Source organism: Tyto alba, unplaced genomic scaffold, assembly GCF_018691265.1.
Source record: "Tyto alba isolate M040663 unplaced genomic scaffold, T.alba_DEE_v4.0 Super-Scaffold_6, whole genome shotgun sequence".
Taxonomy (NCBI): Eukaryota; Metazoa; Chordata; class Aves; order Strigiformes; family Tytonidae; genus Tyto; species Tyto alba.
The window spans coordinates 9,980,130-9,999,556 of NW_024881327.1; the positions used below are offsets into that span (position 1 = coordinate 9,980,130).

Here is a 19,427-nt window from a genome sequence, read left to right on the forward strand (position 1 = left end):
TCAGCCAAAGCCGCTATCCCTCCCCGAAAGGAGCGCAGGAACGGCCTTTCCGCTTCGCTAACGAGCTTTTCAAGAGCTGCCGGGCTTCAATTCGGGTTCCTGCGCCAGCCTGCCCTCCCGCCGCTCTCGCTCCACCGTTGTCCGGCTTTGGGAAAGGAGCTGTACCGAAACGGAACCACGCTGCTGGGTGGCGCGCTTGGCCGAGCGCTGGCCCTCCGGGGCCGGGTAGCTCGCCCGCCCCGGGAGCGGAGGGGGGGGGCTGCCTCGCCTCCCGCAGCGGCGGCAGCGGGGACCCCTCAGGCCGGGCCCAGGGCTCCCCTCCCGCCCCTTCTCCCGGTACCGGCAGCCGCGGCGGGGACACGCTTCTCGGCAGGTCCGGCCACGCCCCTTCACCGCATCGCCCCGCCCCCGGCCCCGCCCCCGCCCCCCCCGCCGCCGGCCCCCAGGGGGCAGGCGCGAGCCGCGGCCCCGCCGTGGGGCGGGCCTCGCGGAGGCCACGCCTCCACCCCGCCCCGCCCCGCCCCGCCGCCACGGCGGGTGGGGCGTCACGTCCGGGCGCCGAGCATCGCGAGTGGCCGGGAGCGGGCGGAAGTGTGGGCGGGGCTTGCCGCCGTTGCCGCAGTGACGGTGAGCCCGAAAGTGGAGGGGGGCGGGGGAGGAAGGCGAAGATGGCGGCGACGCGTCGCTCCCATCACCACCACCACCACCCGCCACCGCCGCCCGGGCCGGCCTCGCCGCCCGCCGCCACCTCGCCGCCGCGCAGCCCCAGCCTGACACCGGCCGACCTCGCCCCCGCCGCTCAGCGCCACAGCCTGGCCGGCCCCGAAGGCGAGGCTCCCCCGGACGCGGAGCGGCCTCCGGCCCCGGAGTGCTCGGAGGGGGCGGGTGCGGGTGCCGCCGCCCCCCCACCGGGCCCGCCGCCGGGCTCGGGCAGCAGCTCCAGCAGTTCCTCCTCCTCCTCTTCGTCTGCGTCGTCCTCGGTGGCGTCGAGCCCGGCGGCGGAGAGCCCGGAGGCGGCGGGGCCGGGCGCGGCGAGCGGGGCCTTCCGCGAGCTGCTGGAGGCCTGCCGCAATGGGGACGTGACGCGCGTCAAGCGCCTGGTGGACACGGGCAACGTGAACGCCAAGGACATGGCAGGCCGCAAGTCCACGCCGCTCCACTTCGCCGCCGGTGGGTACCGGGGACGGGGCCGGCGCGGGCCGGGACCGCGGGTGCGTCGGGCCGGGGAGGGTGCAGCTCCCGGCCTGGCTCCCCACGAGTGGCCTCCCTGGCGTCGGGGAGTGGACCTCCGGCGTCTCGGAGGGTCGGGTGAGAGGGGTGTGAGCACGCTTCCCCGGCAGCTTTCCGGTGCAGGTTATGGGGAGACGGCGGCTGTTAAACGCTTTTCCTCATGAAGCGGAAGAAGAACCTTCTGTTGAGTGAAACGGGAGGGACGGGAGATACTGGAAGCCTAAGGGAGACGAAGATCTATAAAAGCATGGACGTTTTTCTCTGTGTTTGACACACAGGCTGCTGCAAACCTGTGCATGTGTACTCAGGAAGTGAGAAACTGGAATTCAGGACTGAGTTGTCTTGAAGTTAAGGGTTTCACGTGTATTGTAGTAGCTCTTGAAAGTCAGTGACCCCAGTGGTGCGATGCAGACTTGATAGGAATCAAAGTTGATGCCTTGTACTTTGTAACTCTCTTTTTTTTTCCTTTTATTTGGGCATGGCTGCTGATTGATCTCTGAACCTCTTGTGGTCTGAGTGGGCTGGGGAAAGAGGTGAAGTGGAACAACTGAACTTGGTAGAAGTAACAAATGCATCCAGGGGCGAATATGCCTCTTAGTACAGGGAAGAGATGTCGTTGTGATCAGAAATAATGTCATGAAAGCAGTTAACAGTGAGGTGCAAGAGTTTACATTAAGTGGAAGTAAGTTTTACCTTCGAACACTGTTAGTGTAGTCCATAAAGAGAACATGTTGTACAGGGCATGATCTTCACTGGGGACACAGGGCACTTGAAGTTCATGATAAAAGTAAAATGAGGAAGATGCTTTAAATCATCAGCCCTGACTCAGGAGTTGCACAATTGCTGGGTCTGTGGTTGGGCTGAGGGCTTTCTGACATGTGCCACAGTGTTATGGGACTGGACCTTATGTAGTAAGGGGTTCACATCTTCTTTGAGCATTAAGTGGGCCACTAGTACACAGAAATAAAGATAATTCAGAAGACTGTATTGAGTGGTCGGTATTTAAATGCTGGCATATGGCTCTAAAGCACTGTGTTGAAAGCGATAATGAGAATGAACATTTTATGGCACAATGTTGCCTGGAACTCTGAATAGTGTTGTTCAATTTACCAGTCAGATAGTGCTCTCTGAGATTGTATGCACTTTCATTTTCAAAGTACAAGTGGCATTTCACGACATCCCTAAGGGAACTTTTGGTCCTGTGCTGTTTTCTTTTAATTTTTTTCGAGCACTACTAGTAAGGCATGTCCTTATGCAGGTGGTATTTAAAATACAGTGAACTTCTGGGTTACAGAGATGGACTTAATTTTAGTGAACCCTGGAATGTAATGCCAGTGCAACTGCATGTGTGCGCATGAAGTTCATAATGTTTTGGAAGTCTGCTGTGCTTGTTTTGGATTCAGACTTTAGACCTTGCTGCTTCCCCTTAAACTCCGAGATCTCAAGTTGTAACTTCAGTGCTAGTATACACCGTAGCGCTGAAGCTGCAGTGGTAGCTTCTACTTTGATTAGAGAAGAAATGGACAAAACTTACTTAAGGGGATAAGGCTTTGAAAGTTGATGGGATCAGTAAGCTGTTACTGTAATAGCAATGGAAGGTACTTCCTTGTTGCATGAGGAAAACAGCAGATGAAGTTCTTATACCTAACAAATTTCTGTATCTGTTTTTCTAGATTTAAAGACTTTTCCTTACATATTTTATCTCAAATCGCTACAGTATGTCTGGTCCAAATGGATTTGACATGCAATAGCATTAGGCAGATTTCTTACTACAGAGGTCTTGGAGTTCTGCATTTTAGAACAGCCTGTAAGCATGTTGTTTGAATGCAGCTGGTCTTAGGCAGCATATATATCTGGCAGTGAGGCAGTGTGTTGATTTAATCTCCTTCTCCTTTGTGAGTAGAAGAGGAGATAAAACTTGTTTCCTTATGAGCATAAGAGTCTGCTGTGTATATGAAGCTGTGTATGGATAATGGCTTGTGTTTTATAGGCCATACCTAAGTGTGAATTGTGTGGCTTTCACTCTAGGGGAACAGGACTTGGAGAGTGCAATATGATATGTTTTAAACTGCTTTCAAAACTCTTGAAGCTAAACTCTTACATGACAAGAGAGAGAGTGTTCCACTTCTGATGTTGTGATTTTTGGTAGAGGGACTATTCTTTTAATTTCTTCTTCATTTCTCAATTTTGGGGGTAGCTGGATGATTCTTTATTTTTTTTCCCTGGGTAGCTGACTTTTCCCTAGCTCAGTCTGGTTTTCTCAGATGTCATTTTTGGCAGCAATGCCAGGCAGTTAAGTTACTTTTACTGTAGTAGGGAAGGACAGCTTCCCTAGTTCTGGTTTCTTGTAAAAAGCACCAAGTTCATGTTTCCTTAAGCTTTGTGAGGTTTCTAGTTTCAAAATCAGCTTCATCTCCTTTCTCATGGCAGAAGAAAGATAAAAGGGGTGACTTCTGAGAGCATTCAGAATCCTTAGCACAGACGTAAGCTGGAGATAAGGTAAGAGCTGAAATCTCTTTAATCAAGTATTTAGAAAGCTGGGGATAGATCTAAATCTGTTTCTAGAAGTTGGAGTCATCTGTCCATTATCCACTTCCAGATAAAATGTGCATGAGCGCATCAAGTTGGAGTAATAGTGTTACCCAGATTTTTTTTACTTGGGATACCTGAATTGTCAATTGATCTGAATGAAGGGGAATCGGTTCTTCACCTCTGTGTTGAAATGTCAGCTAGTATGCTGAATAAATCTGACCTACTTGGGTTAGCTATTAATAAGTCAGAAATTAATACTGAGGCCTTATCAGGGTGATAGAGACCTCTTTTGCAAGCAGGAAGAGGTTTAATAAGGGATCACTTTGCTTTCATCCTCCAACTGGACTGTTATTCTATTAGAGCCCCTGGAAATTCTGAATGTCTTTCAGGATGTGTGGTGTTCAGCTTTTCCTTTGCAAGAGGTTTAGATGGATTCTTCTGTAGAGATACATGTGCTTGGAAAGAGGAAAACTCAGTCGTGTGTCAACTGCTGTGTGGATTGTAGGATATTTGGGTCTCTGGTACCAGTGCAGGCTTTGGATATTGTCCAGCAGCACCCCAGAGTCAGAGTAAGAAACAACTTCTGAAGACTTGAAAGTGATTGAGTGATTTCAAAATACAAAAAAAGAAATGGAGGTATGAATGTATTTATAGCTTTTGCATTCGGTTTTCTACCTTGATTTTAACTAAAAAACCCCAAAACCCCAACAAACAACTGTGCTAGGCTTGAACAAATAAATGCTCGGCTCAAGGTTATATCTGTACTCCTGGCCAAAAGCAGATGTCTAGGGAAGAGTTGTACACTTGCCCCCTTCATGTATAATACTTCTCCGAGTACTCTTCCTGCAGTTTGTAGCTCGGCAACTGTTTGAGCAAGATCCAGTTTCTACATGTTAGTAGAAGCTCATCCTGTGGTAAGGAGTTCTCTAAATAATTGCACTGTTAACATGTATTAGAAATAACGTGCTTCCTCTTGTATTTTTCACCCTCTTCATGGGAGTATAGTGTGTTCTGCTTAATGATTCTCTTCTTCAAACTGCATTGAATGAGGCAAACTATTCCATTCTCTTGCCTTTCCACTGCACACCTCCTTTGATCTCAAGGTGTGTTACCTCTTTTCCTTGAGAAACATCTTCAACTGTCATTGTTGGTTTCACCAGATTATGAACATTTTTACTGTATTATGTGCTCCTTACTAGTTGAAAAATGTTGTTATGCCTGTGCTGTCTGTTCTTGTAAAGTGGCTTGATAATCCTGCAATTGGTAATGTTGTCGCATAGTTGACAAAATACCTTTTTAGCAAGCATAACCAAATGAGTTGGTTGTTCTGTGTGTATGTGAGAGGTGGATTATTTTTTTCCCTTTGGGGAATGCTATTGACTTTTTGAATGACTGGACGATTTCAGTCTATGTGATAATGTGCCGCACTTTAGGTATACTTTGCATGGGGTAGACTAGGACTTTACTTTCAACCTACATATTTTCTGTGAATCATTACGTGGTTTGCGGGATAGGGAGGGGGCTTGTATTGGTCCATCGTGTTTGAAGCAGGTTGGCAGTGATGCTTTCATGGCTCTTTTTTTTTTTTTTTTTGTGTGGCATCCTCCATTTATAGTACTTGCATACCAAGGTTGGCTTTCCAAGAATTTTCTACCTTTAATATGTCTAGATGGGGAGGACCTCTGTGACCTTTTGTCTGAAATCCCAGCTTTTTCCCACAGCCAGCAAGAATTTGTAGGAGCCAGCTTGCTAACGGACTTGATTCTTCCCTTCTGAAACAAGGTTTAGCCTTACAGAAGCATATATATGTGTTTTGCTGCTGACACCTTGATTCATGTGGTTTTAGGCCTAGTCCTTGTGGGTAGATCTGTAGTAATAACAGCTCTTTCAGAAATGACTAGGTAGATGGACTTGATAGAAATAAGCTAATTTCTTCACATAGCCATAGTCATAAGCTCGTCCAGTTCCTCACCCATTTAATGAGAAGTTTAACTTTACTTTTTGATCGTGAAATTAGCTCCTCAAGTTCTTAGGCAATGCATTCTTTTAGTTTTATTCTCTTGCTAGTGTTTAGCCCAAGGATATAGAGAATACTGATGGTAATTGCTGAACTGTGGCATAATGCCCACTTCTGTACTGAGGAAGAGGTAGAGGTTTCCAGAGTAGCTTTTGGAAGGTATGGAGTTGGCATCAGAGTGAAGTGCTCCTGGTGGCACTGGCCCAAACTTGCATTTGGAGAAACCTGATTTAAGGTGACTTGTTAGAGCATCAGTGATATTCCTTGTTTTCTCTCTGCTTGAGTCTATAGTAATGGCAAAAAGTTGTTTGGGGAAAATGGTTTTCTGTAAGCATGCTTTTGATATCACTGGTAATAACTAGGTTTTGAAAGTCTAATCTTTTAATGAAGGCTAGCGTATATAACTGTTCTGTGGAAAATTTCTGGAGTACACAACTTTAATCTGGAAGGCAAAGGGATCTCACTTAAGTTGGAAAATAGTCAGTGGTCAGAGTTTAAGAGAACTGCTCAAGTTGACTTTTCAACTAGCAAGCTGTTAATCATAAAAATGCCAAGCTGCTTCAACATGTGTAAGCAACACATGTTGAGATAAGCAACTGGGGAGGCAGAACTAATATAACTAGCTACTGAGTGTTTCTTGAGGGAGAGCCAGGAAATGGCAAAAAGTAGTTGGTAGCTTATTACACACTTCCACTCTATGCAGAAACACCTGAATTGACCACTCCACCGGTGGTGCAATGTACAAGTTAGCTTAAATTGCTCTGTAGAGCCTCGCTTGAGATACCATTCTTAAAGTACTCTGACTCATTTTGTTGCAGTTGTCTGATATATCCTTGCCATAGAAGGGATGTCTGACTTTACTCACACAGTTGTTTGTAAAGCTGAGTCACTGATTAATTCTGCCTTGTGCAACTTAAAGCGGTGGTAATAACAGTTTTCAGCTGGATTCATATGGGTAGAATGAAGAGTGCAGATTGTGTACTAAATTAGGAAACATCCTGGCAGCCTTATAGGCTCAGAGCCTGTAAAATGCAGAATTTTTAATGTAGAAAGATGAATTGATAAATGACTAGCCTTGGCTTTGGAATTCTTTCTTTCATGTTTTTGTAGCATTTGTAGTATGTAAACTCTGTTAGTGTCACAAGCGCATTACTTCCTAGGAAGTTTCAGCTTGCTTTCTTCATGACTGATAACTTGATCTCTTGAATGATCTTGCAATAGTTTATGCAGTGTATCTCCTGTCCTTTAAAATTCTTTGAAGGAATTTATAGGAGGATATAAATGCAAAATCTCAGACCTTCAGTAATGCTGTCCCATGTACCCTTTTTCCTAGCTTGAAGGCTCTTCAGTTTACTTAGTTAATCAATTTAATTGTGTTCTGCCTAGTGAAGTGTGAGAAGTGCTGGTGGCTTTTGGAAGACCTGTCTTGGGGGAAAAATCTGGTTCCAGTACGTGCACCATCAAGGCAAAGAGATGTACAGTGACTTAGCTTTAACTTTTTTCACCCTTTGCTTACCGTTTAAAAGCATTCTCAAAAGGATGTGTGCTTCTCCAAGGGCATGTATTCTCATATGAGGTGTGTTCAGTGCTCTAACAAGTTGGATTACATTTAATAAGAGCATCCTTCCTGATTTGCTTGAGATCACAGTAATACCTGCAGGTTTGCTTAACCTGTGATTATAGACTTTTGTAAAATTCAGCTCCTTTTTGAGTGAATGTGTTCTTGAGAGCAAGGAGGTGAAAGGAGCAGGAAAAATGCTTAGAGAGAGTTAAAAGTCTTCCATGGATAAGTTAAACTGTGCACATAACGGCAGCTTTGCAGAGGTTGGAATTGGCATTTGCTATGTTGTGACATTAATTGGGCAGCGGGTGAAACAGTACAGCTGCACTTGGACTGATCAACCTGACTACTTAATGATTGTACTCACTGGGGAAAGCATTCTTCCAGTTCTAGTGGAAAGTCCATATATTTATTTGGTTGCTTTTTAAATCAAACTTTCTGAAAATGAGTCTTGAAATTGGGTAATGAATTACATGACTTCTGGTCATATTAGTAATGAAGTGTCTGTAAACTGTTACCATATGAAAGTTTCTGGCTAACTGAACACAGGTTTAACATGGAAGCCCAAACTGGAGCGTGTAACAGAGGGTGTCAACTGATGCTCCTGTTGCTTTCCTTGCATCACTTCTCTCATCAGTCATTCAGCCTGCTCACTGTGTTGCCTGTAGTTCCTTAGGTTCAATGTCACAGAAGAAATGGGACAGGGCAAGCTGGCGGGATGGGAGCAGGATGTGAAGGGGCGAGTAGGACAGGTCGCCTTGGCAGTAGTAGTAAGCGTTTGGTGGCGTCTCTGTGTGCTGTCTTGTCTGACAGCATTTAAAAGTTACTTAGCTTAATTTTCAAGCTGCCAGTTTATTACCTGAGGCCTTTTCTCACTTTCAGCCTGAAGTGACTGGTATAAATTGGAAAAGGGCAAGAATACAGCATTGACAAAGAACTAGTGAAGTGGTGTTTTCTCTGAATTATCTGCCTGTCTCTTGATTTATGTAAAGCTATCATAGCCATGTCCATCTCCTGGCTTTTGCCAAGCCTTAGTCTTCAGTTGTTTGAGAGATGTCTGGAGAAATGAAGAGCCTGTCAGTCACTCTGAATCTTTGCCTTTGGTTTGATTGATGAGTGCTTCACCCTTAAATTTCAGATGTTCTCTTGCTACTGCCTTTTTATAGTGGGAATACTGCTTCCTTTCTCTACTGGACAGTATGTTTTCTGAGGTACTGTAACTTACCTGAAACTTCTAAATTGTGTAAAGAAGTTAAAATGAGGGCAAAGCATGTGTATTTTACCTGTGTGAAATAACCCAAGTTAGTAAGGGACTCTGCCATGAGTGTGCTTTGGAAGCTGGCAGGTGAGTCTCATCAAAACAAGCTTGTATGCTGGGACTTTAAATGTGACTCTCCTCCATCGTTACCCTTGTCTTGTCTGTTTTCTGTAGGAACCTTATTTTTGATTGTCTTTTGGGATCTTTGATAAAAGGTTCGTTTTTGGAAACTCCTCCTTAGACTTTGTAAATTCAAGTTGCACTGGAAATATCCACGAGTAGGATTTTTCAAGTCATCTTAAATTATATCACGTCAGTTTCTTCACGTTAAACCGAATTATATGTGCTTCATCTGTCGCAAATAGCTTGGCATGTGTCTGTTGTTTTTTACAAAAGGTGACCCTGACACTGCAGGAGTTTCAGTAATTACAACTGCTTTGTCAGATTGGGTCGCGTGATCATTTTAAAGACTTTCTGGCATTTTGTTAATTCAAGTTTTTACAGTTTTGCCTGTGGTGGCAGGGGAAGTTATTCTCCTAATTGGTTACTTTCTCTCTGAAAGACGGGTAGTCTTGTGGGACGAAATCATAGTAACCTTTACTGTGCTTTTTGAGGACTGAACAAAGTGCTAATTCACCAAAAACTGTGAAGTGTTTACTGCTGGTATTTCCAAAGATACCTTTGTCAATGACCCCCTGTCCAGCAATATCTTGAAAAAGTATGTGTATAGTCCTGAAAAATCACAGCAGTGAACATCTGAAGAATCATCTGGGTTTTCAGGCACTGTCAGGTTGTTTTTCCTTGAGTGACAAGGACTACATGTAAAGCAAACACTCATGCAGTTTCAGCAGTGTTTTTAGTAGTTCAGTCTATAAAAACTAAAGGCTAATAAAATCTGTTGATGTACTGTTGAGTTGAAAGCATCCTTTTCTAGTTCCTGTCTTGCTTAATTTTCCTTTGCCAGTCAAATGAACAATATAAACATGGGAACTTTGAGGGCTTGCTTGTTGGTATTTATGTCCCAGACCTGTTAGCTCTGCTGTGGGACCAGATACCCTTTGTTTGCTGTTGTGCCCATTTAAGCTGTCATTTTCTATTTGAAGACTTACAGGAGATGCTTGTTGACTGTTTCATAACGGGAAAGAAACAAATAAAGAAGTCAGTTTTCATGCTAGAAGCTGCAGTGATTTACAGTAGCAGGGGCCTTGCTGGCACTTCAGTTAAGGAAAATGTGTCTTCTGGTAGCAGTTCTGTCATGATAATTAAGTGTCATTATTAATAATACGAGTTTTGATTCTCACGCTTCCATTTCTGTGGTGTAATTTCTAATGTGAAGTGATTAGAATTTAAGGTACCAGAAACCTTTGACTCATCTGTGGTGACGGACTAAAATTGGATTGCTGAGTTGGGTGCCAGTCTGGTTGTGGGTCCCACCCTGCAGCTGGTATGGCTCAGCAGCTTGTGGAGCAGCTGCTGAACTGCTGTTTAGTCTCAGGTATTAAAGAAAACCTACTTTGGTCTCTATTCATTGTGCTAACTTGTAATTTGTAGTGGTCCAGCACCTGTGCTGCAAGCAGCTGAGGGCTTTGTACTGCAGGGATGAATGAATCCTTACAACTATCCAAAAGTAACCAGCCTGTACTTTTTAACTTGAGCTACATTATTGTGCCCGATTAACGGATGTGTGAACTGCTAAAGCCTCAACTAGATGTGGACATCTGTGTGCGTATCCCTGATGTCTTCCCCAGACTGTTCTTGCACCTACCTGCTTGTGTCTCATGAAAGAATACTTCTTTAGGCTGAAATAAAGATACTGTCAAACTGTCATCAAAGCTCTCAAACCATGGTAAGCCTTGGTAAAGGAGCTCTTTGTTTTGGCTCTGCCTGCCTTAACCATTGCATTAGTCAGCTTCTAGAAAACTTCTGTCCTTCAGGAATGGGTGTTGAGGGACTCTGTACTTCACTGAGGAGATAGTGTAAATTCCCGCAGAACGGCTAGCCTGCGGTTTGACTGGAAGCTACACGACAAGTTACATTAGCCTTAGCTGGTTAAGCTAGCGTGGATGCAAAGCTGCTAGATCTGGCTTAGAGATCTCTCTGTACGGACTATGGCGGAAAGGCATGTTAATTCTGCACCAGAAGTCTGCGCAGCTGTAACCAGTGCACTATGGCAAAAAGGGGGCTTAGTTCATTGAAATGGAGGTCCCCATCCAGGGACTGCAAATTTGGGGTAAAACATTCCGATTTGAGAAGCCTTCATGCATGAGGTGTTGCCTGCCACAGAGGGTGCTGACTTCAGAGAACCATTTCTGTCACTGTTTTAGCAGCATTTTGCTGCAGCTCAGTTACATGGTCACCTGGGGGAGAACCGGCAGCTTCTTTGTTGCCTCGCTTGAGCTTTGTTATTTGCCTTCTGGAAAGGAAATAATGTCTTCAGTTATGTTTTTGATCCATAATCTCTGGAATTAATACAATCTATAAGAAGACAGCATCACTATGATGGAATTTCACTCACTGCAACATTTAATCCAGCTGTTTAATAAACATAGTTTATACATGTGGGATTCTTCATACTTCAGCTGTTTGGTATCTATGATTACCAGAAGACACCTTAAAGTGATGGTGTGTTAATCTCCAGTGATACTGCTTTTAGCCCTGAGGTTTATAAGGAATGCAATCCAACCTTTGAGATGCAGCCTAGTACAAAAATGAACACTTGTGTTTTAGTTCAAACTGTCCTTCTTGAGCCTGGTTTTTGTTTCTGTCCTCTACGGCAGTGGTCTCCAAAATGGAATGTGCAAAATATTTAATTGGAGTGCAGGAAGAAAATATGTTCTGTAGCATTAATAAATATAATAGAAATTTTAAAACCGTGTTCATTTAATCCTTAGCCTTTTAAAATTTCTACTTTTGTGTATGTTTATAATTACGTAGCGGTGCATGTATATGACTTATAAATACACATATATTGGGGGTGTATGCGCAGAAATTTTTTTACTGATAGGGGTGCACAATCAAAAAAGTTTGGAGACTGCTGCTCTAAGGCATTTAGGGCAATAGGAAGCACACTTGGGCAGTAGAACCTTTCCAGGTTCATTGTGAACAACAAGCTAAAGGTGTCAGGGCCTGACATGCTGATGCAGGATTCTGAAGCATATTAGTTGAATGATGCTGGCTTTATGGTGATGTTTTCCCTGGCCATAACAGAAGCTGTGTTCCTAGGCTGAGAGCTTCCTGAGGCATTATATCCTAGCTGAGGTCTCGGTTCTACTTATCTGTAACTTCTTAGTCTGTCAGTTTGTCAGCTGGAGGTGGCCAAAAGCTGTAAAAGAGTAAGAATGTAGTTTGGGTTTAGATACGGTTCTGCTTGAACACTGACAAGATCTTTCAGTGTTTATTAATATGAAGTCTTCTCCAAGATGAAGACCTATAGCAAGAGAAAGTATGCAAGATATTTGTTTACGTACATACAGATTATTATAAATTTTAAGAATTCATAATAAGGTTTTCTTGAAAAAGAATTGCAAGCCTGTTGTGGAACAACTTCATGAGATAGTGGTGGCTGGTCAGGGTAATTATAACACAACACTGTTCACTGCTGTCATGAGTGTAAGTGAATCTTCCAGCCGTTTATTCACCTGCTGAAATGAGTCTCATTTTATGGTGAAATGAACCAAAAAGTAGAAGAGGGACATGAATAACATAGTTCGATGTCTGTACACTGGACTAAGAGTAAACAGTTTGAAATATTAAATATGTTGTTTTACCAGACAAATGAACAGAAATACGTTCTCTTGCAGGTTTTGGAAGGAAAGATGTTGTAGAGCACTTGCTACAGACAGGAGCGAACGTTCATGCTCGTGACGACGGGGGGCTGATACCCCTTCACAACGCCTGCTCTTTCGGTCACGCTGAAGTGGTTAGTCTGTTACTGTGTCAAGGGGCAGACCCAAATGCTAGAGACAATTGGAACTACACTCCTTTGCATGAGGCTGCTATCAAGGGGAAGATAGATGTGTGTATTGGTAAGTGTCTTGCTTCTTACATTGAAACTTTACCAGATACATGTTTTGTGCAGTTGTAATTGTTAATGTGCTGGACTCGAGACAAAAGATACTGCTTGTCCTTAAAAGCTGACTTCTTTTAAACTAGCAGGTAGGTATAGTGATAGTCATTTAAGACTAACTTTTTCATGATGCATAATATGAGCTTTGCTGAACTTACATCTGAAAAACTAACCTGGGGAGGTTGGGTAAAGTCTCCTTGTCTGTTAAATTACAGTATTCAAAACCTGTATATGGAAGTTTGTCTGGTTTGGTCGCTCTCAAGAAAACTAGATTTACTAGGTAAAGTCTGCTATTTGGGCTGCTCTGTACATTGTCTTAGTGGTTAGGAAGATGGTTAACCTTTCATTTATACACTATGGGGAAACATCCCATTAGTCCTTTGGATCTTTCCTATACAAGTTATAGGACACTATTGTTCACAGTGGTTATATATCTTCAGTATGTGTGCTGTAGCCTGGAGCCAAAGCAATTTCAAGTAAAATTGAACACTTCAATCATTTTAAATGTGTCTAGAACATATAAAAAGCTTTTCAGTCAGGATGTCTTTAACTTTTATAGTTTTTCTCGGCGTACTTAGTATTACTTCTTTTCTAAATGGGAAGTTCTATTTTTATTTTTAGATTTTACACTCAGATCTGTTCCTTGAACTTGTTTATCAGTTCTGGCTCTTTTCACATCTTCTAACTTGAGTAAAATGGCCTGCTCAACATTGTGTTTTTTATCAAATGTGGAAAGGAAAGCTTGATTATTAGGAACCGCAGTTAAGATTACGGACATAAGAGTTGTTCTATATGTTATCTAGATAACAGGACACAATTTTCAGAATTTCAGATAATGTCTATTTGCTTAAAGACGTACTACATAAAATCCGTGCAGAGAAAGCTGCAGAACTTATAGGACAAGTTTTTGCATTAGTTTTATTGCAATATTTAACATTATTACTTAAATACCAAAAATTGAGGGAAAGAAAATTGGAGGAAACATAAAAATAAAATTTTTTAGTCTGTTCCTTCTTTTTACAAGGGATGTGAGGGACTTCATTACTTTCACCTCGGTGTGCGAGGTAAAACATATGGAGAATATTCTACAGAAGTTACTGAGTATGGTTGATCATGCAGCAGTACTGTGGAAGGAGAACCACTGACATAGTAGGTCCCAATAACAGTCTGTTGTGACAGTGGTGAATGGAAAAGTAAGCTTAATTCCAGTCAGTAACTGGAGTTTTCTGTGTGACTTAAAGGAAGTAATTACTTTGGTCTATTCAGTGCTGGAGCCTGCCTGGCTTTGGGAACTGCTGACTGAAAATACAAATTAAATGGGAGAACGCTGATGGTGATAGGCTGAGGAGAAAAGTGACCTGTGAAGGAGGACTGGACTTGTTTGCTTTGGAAAAGACTCGTCTTGCTCAGTCTTTTAAAACACTGTTATAAAGCAAGAGGGGGTGCAGCAGTACACCTTTGTGTTCATAGGTGGTAGATGAAAGATGGTTGCAACAGATTTTAGGATTTAGGGGGGCAGCATGGGTAGTGTCACTTTGGGTGGTTTGTCTAAAGACTCTCCTCTTTGGAGGAGACAAGGCAGGTCAGATCAAGGTGACAGATTATGTGGTACATCAATTTTGATGTGCAATGCTGGCAGTAATTTGAGATTATTTAGATCTAATTTATATAATCAAGGAACTGATGATACCTTTTAAAGGTATACTCTAATTCAGCAAGAAGTTATGGGCTTGGAGAAAGGAAGTACAGAACAAAAGTTACAGCTTGTATTACACAGAACTTCATTCTGTGTTCCATGCACAGATTAGATCTGTGACTCTAAATGTTAGATGCTAAACTAAGGGGGTGATCCATATATATAAAATATTCAGCACATGGTATGGATTAAATCCCCAAGTTCTGCTGTGCTCTGCACTTGTTGGCTTCCTTGGAAGCACTGGTCAGGGCTGCATGCAGATTGGAGTCTGGGAATTTTTTAAGAAATTATTTTCTTTTAAACAAGCAAGCATGTTTGGATATGCATGTATGTCATATTTGTCAGATAGTCGATCTGTTGATGTGAGAGTTATTACTGAAGGCAGTGTCACCAGTCGCATATCTACATATATACTGTAGTGTGATGCTTCTTTGGGATTTAGTTGATTCATAAAACTGCTATGACATGAGCATAGGCAAAGGAATGTATTCTTTCTTGTTTCAGTGAGTTTATTTGCAATTTATGTCTAGTGGGCAAGCATGTTTCACTGTCTTCAAGTTCCTGTTTACTTTCAATGGTTTTATATAAAAGTTTTATATTAAGGTCTTGAGCTTTTATCTCAGAGTCTTTTGAAGGAACACATTATACACAGGGATAATGGAACAATGATTCCTTAGAACATGAATTCTGACTAGGAGTACTTGAATACCTTTCTGAAATATATTGTACAGTGCTGGTATTTACACCTTAACTGTAGATGGTTATAGCAGATATGGTGGAAGAATTTGGCCTGTAAAAAAAAAAAAAAAAAAAAAATCCTATTCTTAGAATGTTCTTTTTTGAACAAGCAATGCATGCTTTTTAAAAAGCATTAATTGAAGAACATTGTCTGGAAATCCTGGTATAATGTAGAATTTATTGGTGGACTTAGATATCTGTCTGAAAAGCAATAGACTGTGTAGGAGTTTGTCATCTAGCCTTATTTTTGGCTACCTGTTTTTGGCATCTTCTTCCAAATGATGTAATGGGTGAGAATTTTCCAATTTATCTTCTCCCCTTCTTCTGTGCCACCCCAGTCTGCATCTTTTCTTTATCATAGCAAGCATAGAACGTTGTTCTTTTGGCCATTTATAGGTCAAAAAGGGACAAAGTGATAAATGAACAGAGTGCAGAGATGCAGGATATTAATGAATAATGATTTTTTGCAGGAAAACTCAAGGCATTGAAGCAGAATGGGAAGACCAACAAAAGCTAGGTAGTGTTTGCACTACAACTGTAGAATGCTCTGGTGTCTAACACTAGACCTGGAACGGAGTATGCATATTTATGTGAAAAGTATTAAGAGTGCTCAGCTGTACAGCTGAATTTAGACTAATATAGGTACAAATCCTGCAGCTGGGAAGCTTATGTGGGAATAAGAAGTGTGCATGAACTGATGAAAGCTCATCAGGCCATGCACAAACCTCTGCTCCAGGAAACTGTAAGACAGCAAATGACTGAATGTTCTTCTGTTTTACTGGTTGATTATTCCAATTATAGGACAGTGTAGGAACTTGGAGAGAATGCATATGTACTGAGTTGGGGAGGAAAATGGTCTGTAGCTCTTTTAGCTGGCAGTTGCTTTTGCGTCCTGGGTCTGGAAGTGTAGGAGATCTTGGAGGATGGTAAGAATTATTCAGGTGGTTTGCTGACCATCTCTTACAATATATTTAGTCACTGCAGATCTGTTTAGTTGCTAAGTAATTGAATCCATTTGAAAGTGTTGTTTGCTATATGTAATCAATTTTTGGTCTAAATGTATTGAAGCAGTAAAACCAATTGTTTAGATAGTGTTCTCCAGTATTTATGGCTTCTAGGATTGCTTTATCTGTCAGGAAGATGCATTTTCAGAGTCTGTAGACTGCTTCTAGAACTAATGAAAAGTGGTTTTGTTCCTCAGTGTCATGTTTACTCATGGAATAATGGATGAATAGTGAACTCTAGGAAGTGTGTTTGGAAGAATGCTGCAACGTCAGGGTAGTGACTATTCCGCAGGTTGGGCTGGGGAGAAAGGATGATCTACTTCATCTGAAAGTCTATATTGCGGTCAGACCAAAGATCCAGGTGGTTCACTTTTCTCCAACAATGATATGTAGCAGATGCTCAGAGGTTATGAGTTGCCTGAGTGTCTGCATGAGTTCTCATGGCAATTGGCAACTTAGGAACTTCATATAGCAGAGGCTGCATCTGGACTGTGTTGCATGGCCATCGGTTTACAGAATTCTTGAAAGATAGATCTAATTACTTCTTAAATGCTGTGGCAAGACAATTTTACAATTTAATAGTCTTGTAGGAAGGAAACCCTTCCTTTTCTTTAAAATGTTATTCTTGATTACTTTTATTGCAAGCCATTTACGTCTTTCATGAGAAATAGTTAACAGTTATTTCTGTTGCACTCGACATATCCTTTGTGATTTTATACACCTTAGTCTTTTCTTCCCTCAAATGTGCCTTTTCCAAGCTGGAAAACATAGTCCTCTGTTGTGTTGTCCCACTGAATATTATGGTATTTTTGTCTTTTTCTTTTAAGGGTGAGGGGTTGGTATGGGGGATTCAGACAACAAAACTAGATGTAGTAGATTTATAGGGTAGCTTAATGTTCTTTCTGTTTTGGTTTTCTGGTTGCTGAGCACTGAATGGGAATAGCTCTAAGGTATTTCCTGAGTGGTAACAGCTCCTTTAAAACTCTGTTTGTTCAACACAGTTGTTGGTTTTGGCTTTTTTTTTTTTTTTTTTTTTTGGTTAAGAAAACCTAGGCTAAAAATAACCTTATAGAAGTTGTGCCTATGCAGTCTCTCTGGGCTTGCTCTGTTCTCCACTGTGTGTGTTTCTGCAGAGGCTGTATTCCTGCAGAGATTTTTTTTTTATTATTACTTTTATTTTTTATTTCAGGTGGACCTCCAGTTAAGTGTTGTGAGAACTACAGGACTGCTAGCCTAAAAGTCATCTCCAGTGTCTTACACCTGCTTAGTTTTTAAGGGCATCCTTCACAAATATGCATCTTCTATGGGGATACCATGATTTATGGATCTGAACATGCAGGGTACTTTATTAATTTTAGGGAAATAAAAAATTCTAGCTACCGAAAAGCTCTCTTCAACACCGTACAGAACTGTGAAAGTTTTTTTTAAAATGATTTTTAGCCCATGCAGTGCGAAAGATCCATCAGGAATTAATATGACATTAGACCAGTGTTTTTAACTGGCTTCCTCTGGACTACTTACAAAATTCCTGCAAAGATGCCGTGGCATCATGAATTAACTGTCCCAGTGCTACTAAGTGATGTCTAATGGTAGTGTCAAGGTGCATTTGTGTCTCTCTTTTTGACCAGAAAACTTCAGTGGAAGTTGATTTTTTTTTTTTTTTTTTTTTTTTTTTTTTTTTTTTTTTTCCTTCTCCATTACCCTTTTTGCACTTGAAAGATACAGCAAGCAAGCAAACTAAAATTTGTTTAAGCTAGCTGGTTTTCCAGTGTACAGGTCCTGCCCTTAGCATAGGGATCACTGTTAATTAAATGTCTCTTTGTTAACATGTCAAAACATTGCTGACCCTGCTGTGCTTCCTCAGGACTGGGGAGGGAGAATAATTCATTTGCTATTACCTTCTGCTATTATGTATCTTTAGGCTGAAATATGTGGAAGGAATATGATGTGACCTCTTCCTGCAAGGCAGTATAAACCATCTATTAAGATTTTTTAAATCTGTGAAAGGTAATTTTATGGGTACAACTAGTGCACAGTAAACCTTAAAGGAATTGTAGAAATGGTGATTTGCCTAATCATTGAACCTGTATGTTTGGCCACCTTGCAAAGAAGGAATGTATAACAAATAGCAACACTATTACAATTTATGATATTTTTGTCCCTTGAGATTTTAGAATGTTCAGAGCGTTTTGTCTTCTAAGCAGAGGAACTGTGTTGCTCTGAAAGAGTTGTGTCTGATTTTACTATGTAGCCAGTTATTTGTGGGAGTGGGTTGTGGGGTGAGGTGAGGCAGAGAAGCTTTAGCATCTTAACTGAAAAATTATTACAATGACTATAGATTTAGCTGCTTGATTGACAGAAGCCTAGAAGAAGACTAGTAGCTTATTACGTATTAGAGGATATTGGTATTTGAGGTACATTGGGAGCTGCTTATGCACATTGCTTGTCGGAGAAATGTAGTGAATTCCCAGAGATTCTCTTGGAGAACTGGTGTTCTGGAAGGAAGCTTAGATTCAAAGGAGAATATCAGGAATCTGGTGTTCAGAGGCTTGTAAAATCACTGGAAAATGCTCTCAAGTGGGTACTTCCACACACTTCGTGTAAAATGTTTAATTATTGCTGCTGTTTATGTTAGAAGATTCTTGAATATTAATATTCCTGCTTTGACTTTTGAACTACATAATTGGAGCACTACTGCTACCGACTACTCATAGTGTGCAGTTGGAAGACAGTGACTTGTATTTGAACTTCATTAAGCTGCGGGACAGTCTAAAGAAATTTAGCCTGGTTTTGTGTATCAAAACCATGAGTTTTGTGCCATAAGAAGGACATGAATTACTCCCTGTGATGCGGGAGCTGTCCTATCTGTTGGTTGCAGTTTACATTGACATACGGAGCAAAGGTACCTTGTGATTTGATATGCTTAAGGCCAAGCAGTCCTGGTTAACTGCATCTACCTATCTGTCCAGACACACAAAATAAAAATCCTGGTTACTATTAATAATAATGATTACTCAGATCACTGATCAAAGCCAAATCTGTTAGTGTGGAAAGAGGCTCATCAGACTATTGAGGTTATGATTTCTTTCTGTCTGTTTCTGCTCAGTGAATGACAGCATGTGTGTGGAACTCTGCTTCTTTGAGTAGCAAATGGTTTTCAATCTTGTGCATACAGTGTCTCAAAGACATAATATGCTTAAGTCTACTTATAATGTTTCTTCTTGGGGTCTTTCTCAAGTGAACCTTGCGCGATAGCAAGCACAGGATAGAACTTCCATGTTTTAGATTGAGTGGAAGAATGTTTTTGCTTTCTCACTGGTGTTCT

General features: G+C 41.9%; 1 protein-coding gene across 3 annotated transcripts in view; it reads left to right on the forward strand.

Moving 5' to 3' along the window:
- Window positions 1-620: 620 nt before the first annotated feature.
- Window positions 621-19,427, forward strand: part of TNKS (tankyrase) — a 144,649-nt gene continuing 125,842 nt past the window's right edge. The window contains exons 1-2 of one of the 3 annotated variants that reach the window (XR_006167051.1): window positions 621-1,170; window positions 12,399-12,623. Coding sequence is in view for 2 of the 3 variants with exons in the window: in XM_042808425.1 (XP_042664359.1) it covers window positions 669-1,170; window positions 12,399-12,623 (727 nt within the window). In the remaining variant the exon portion in view is untranslated. The remainder of the gene's footprint in view (window positions 1,171-12,398; window positions 12,624-19,427) is intronic. The other 2 variants (XM_042808425.1, XM_042808426.1) reach the window with 2 other exon arrangements.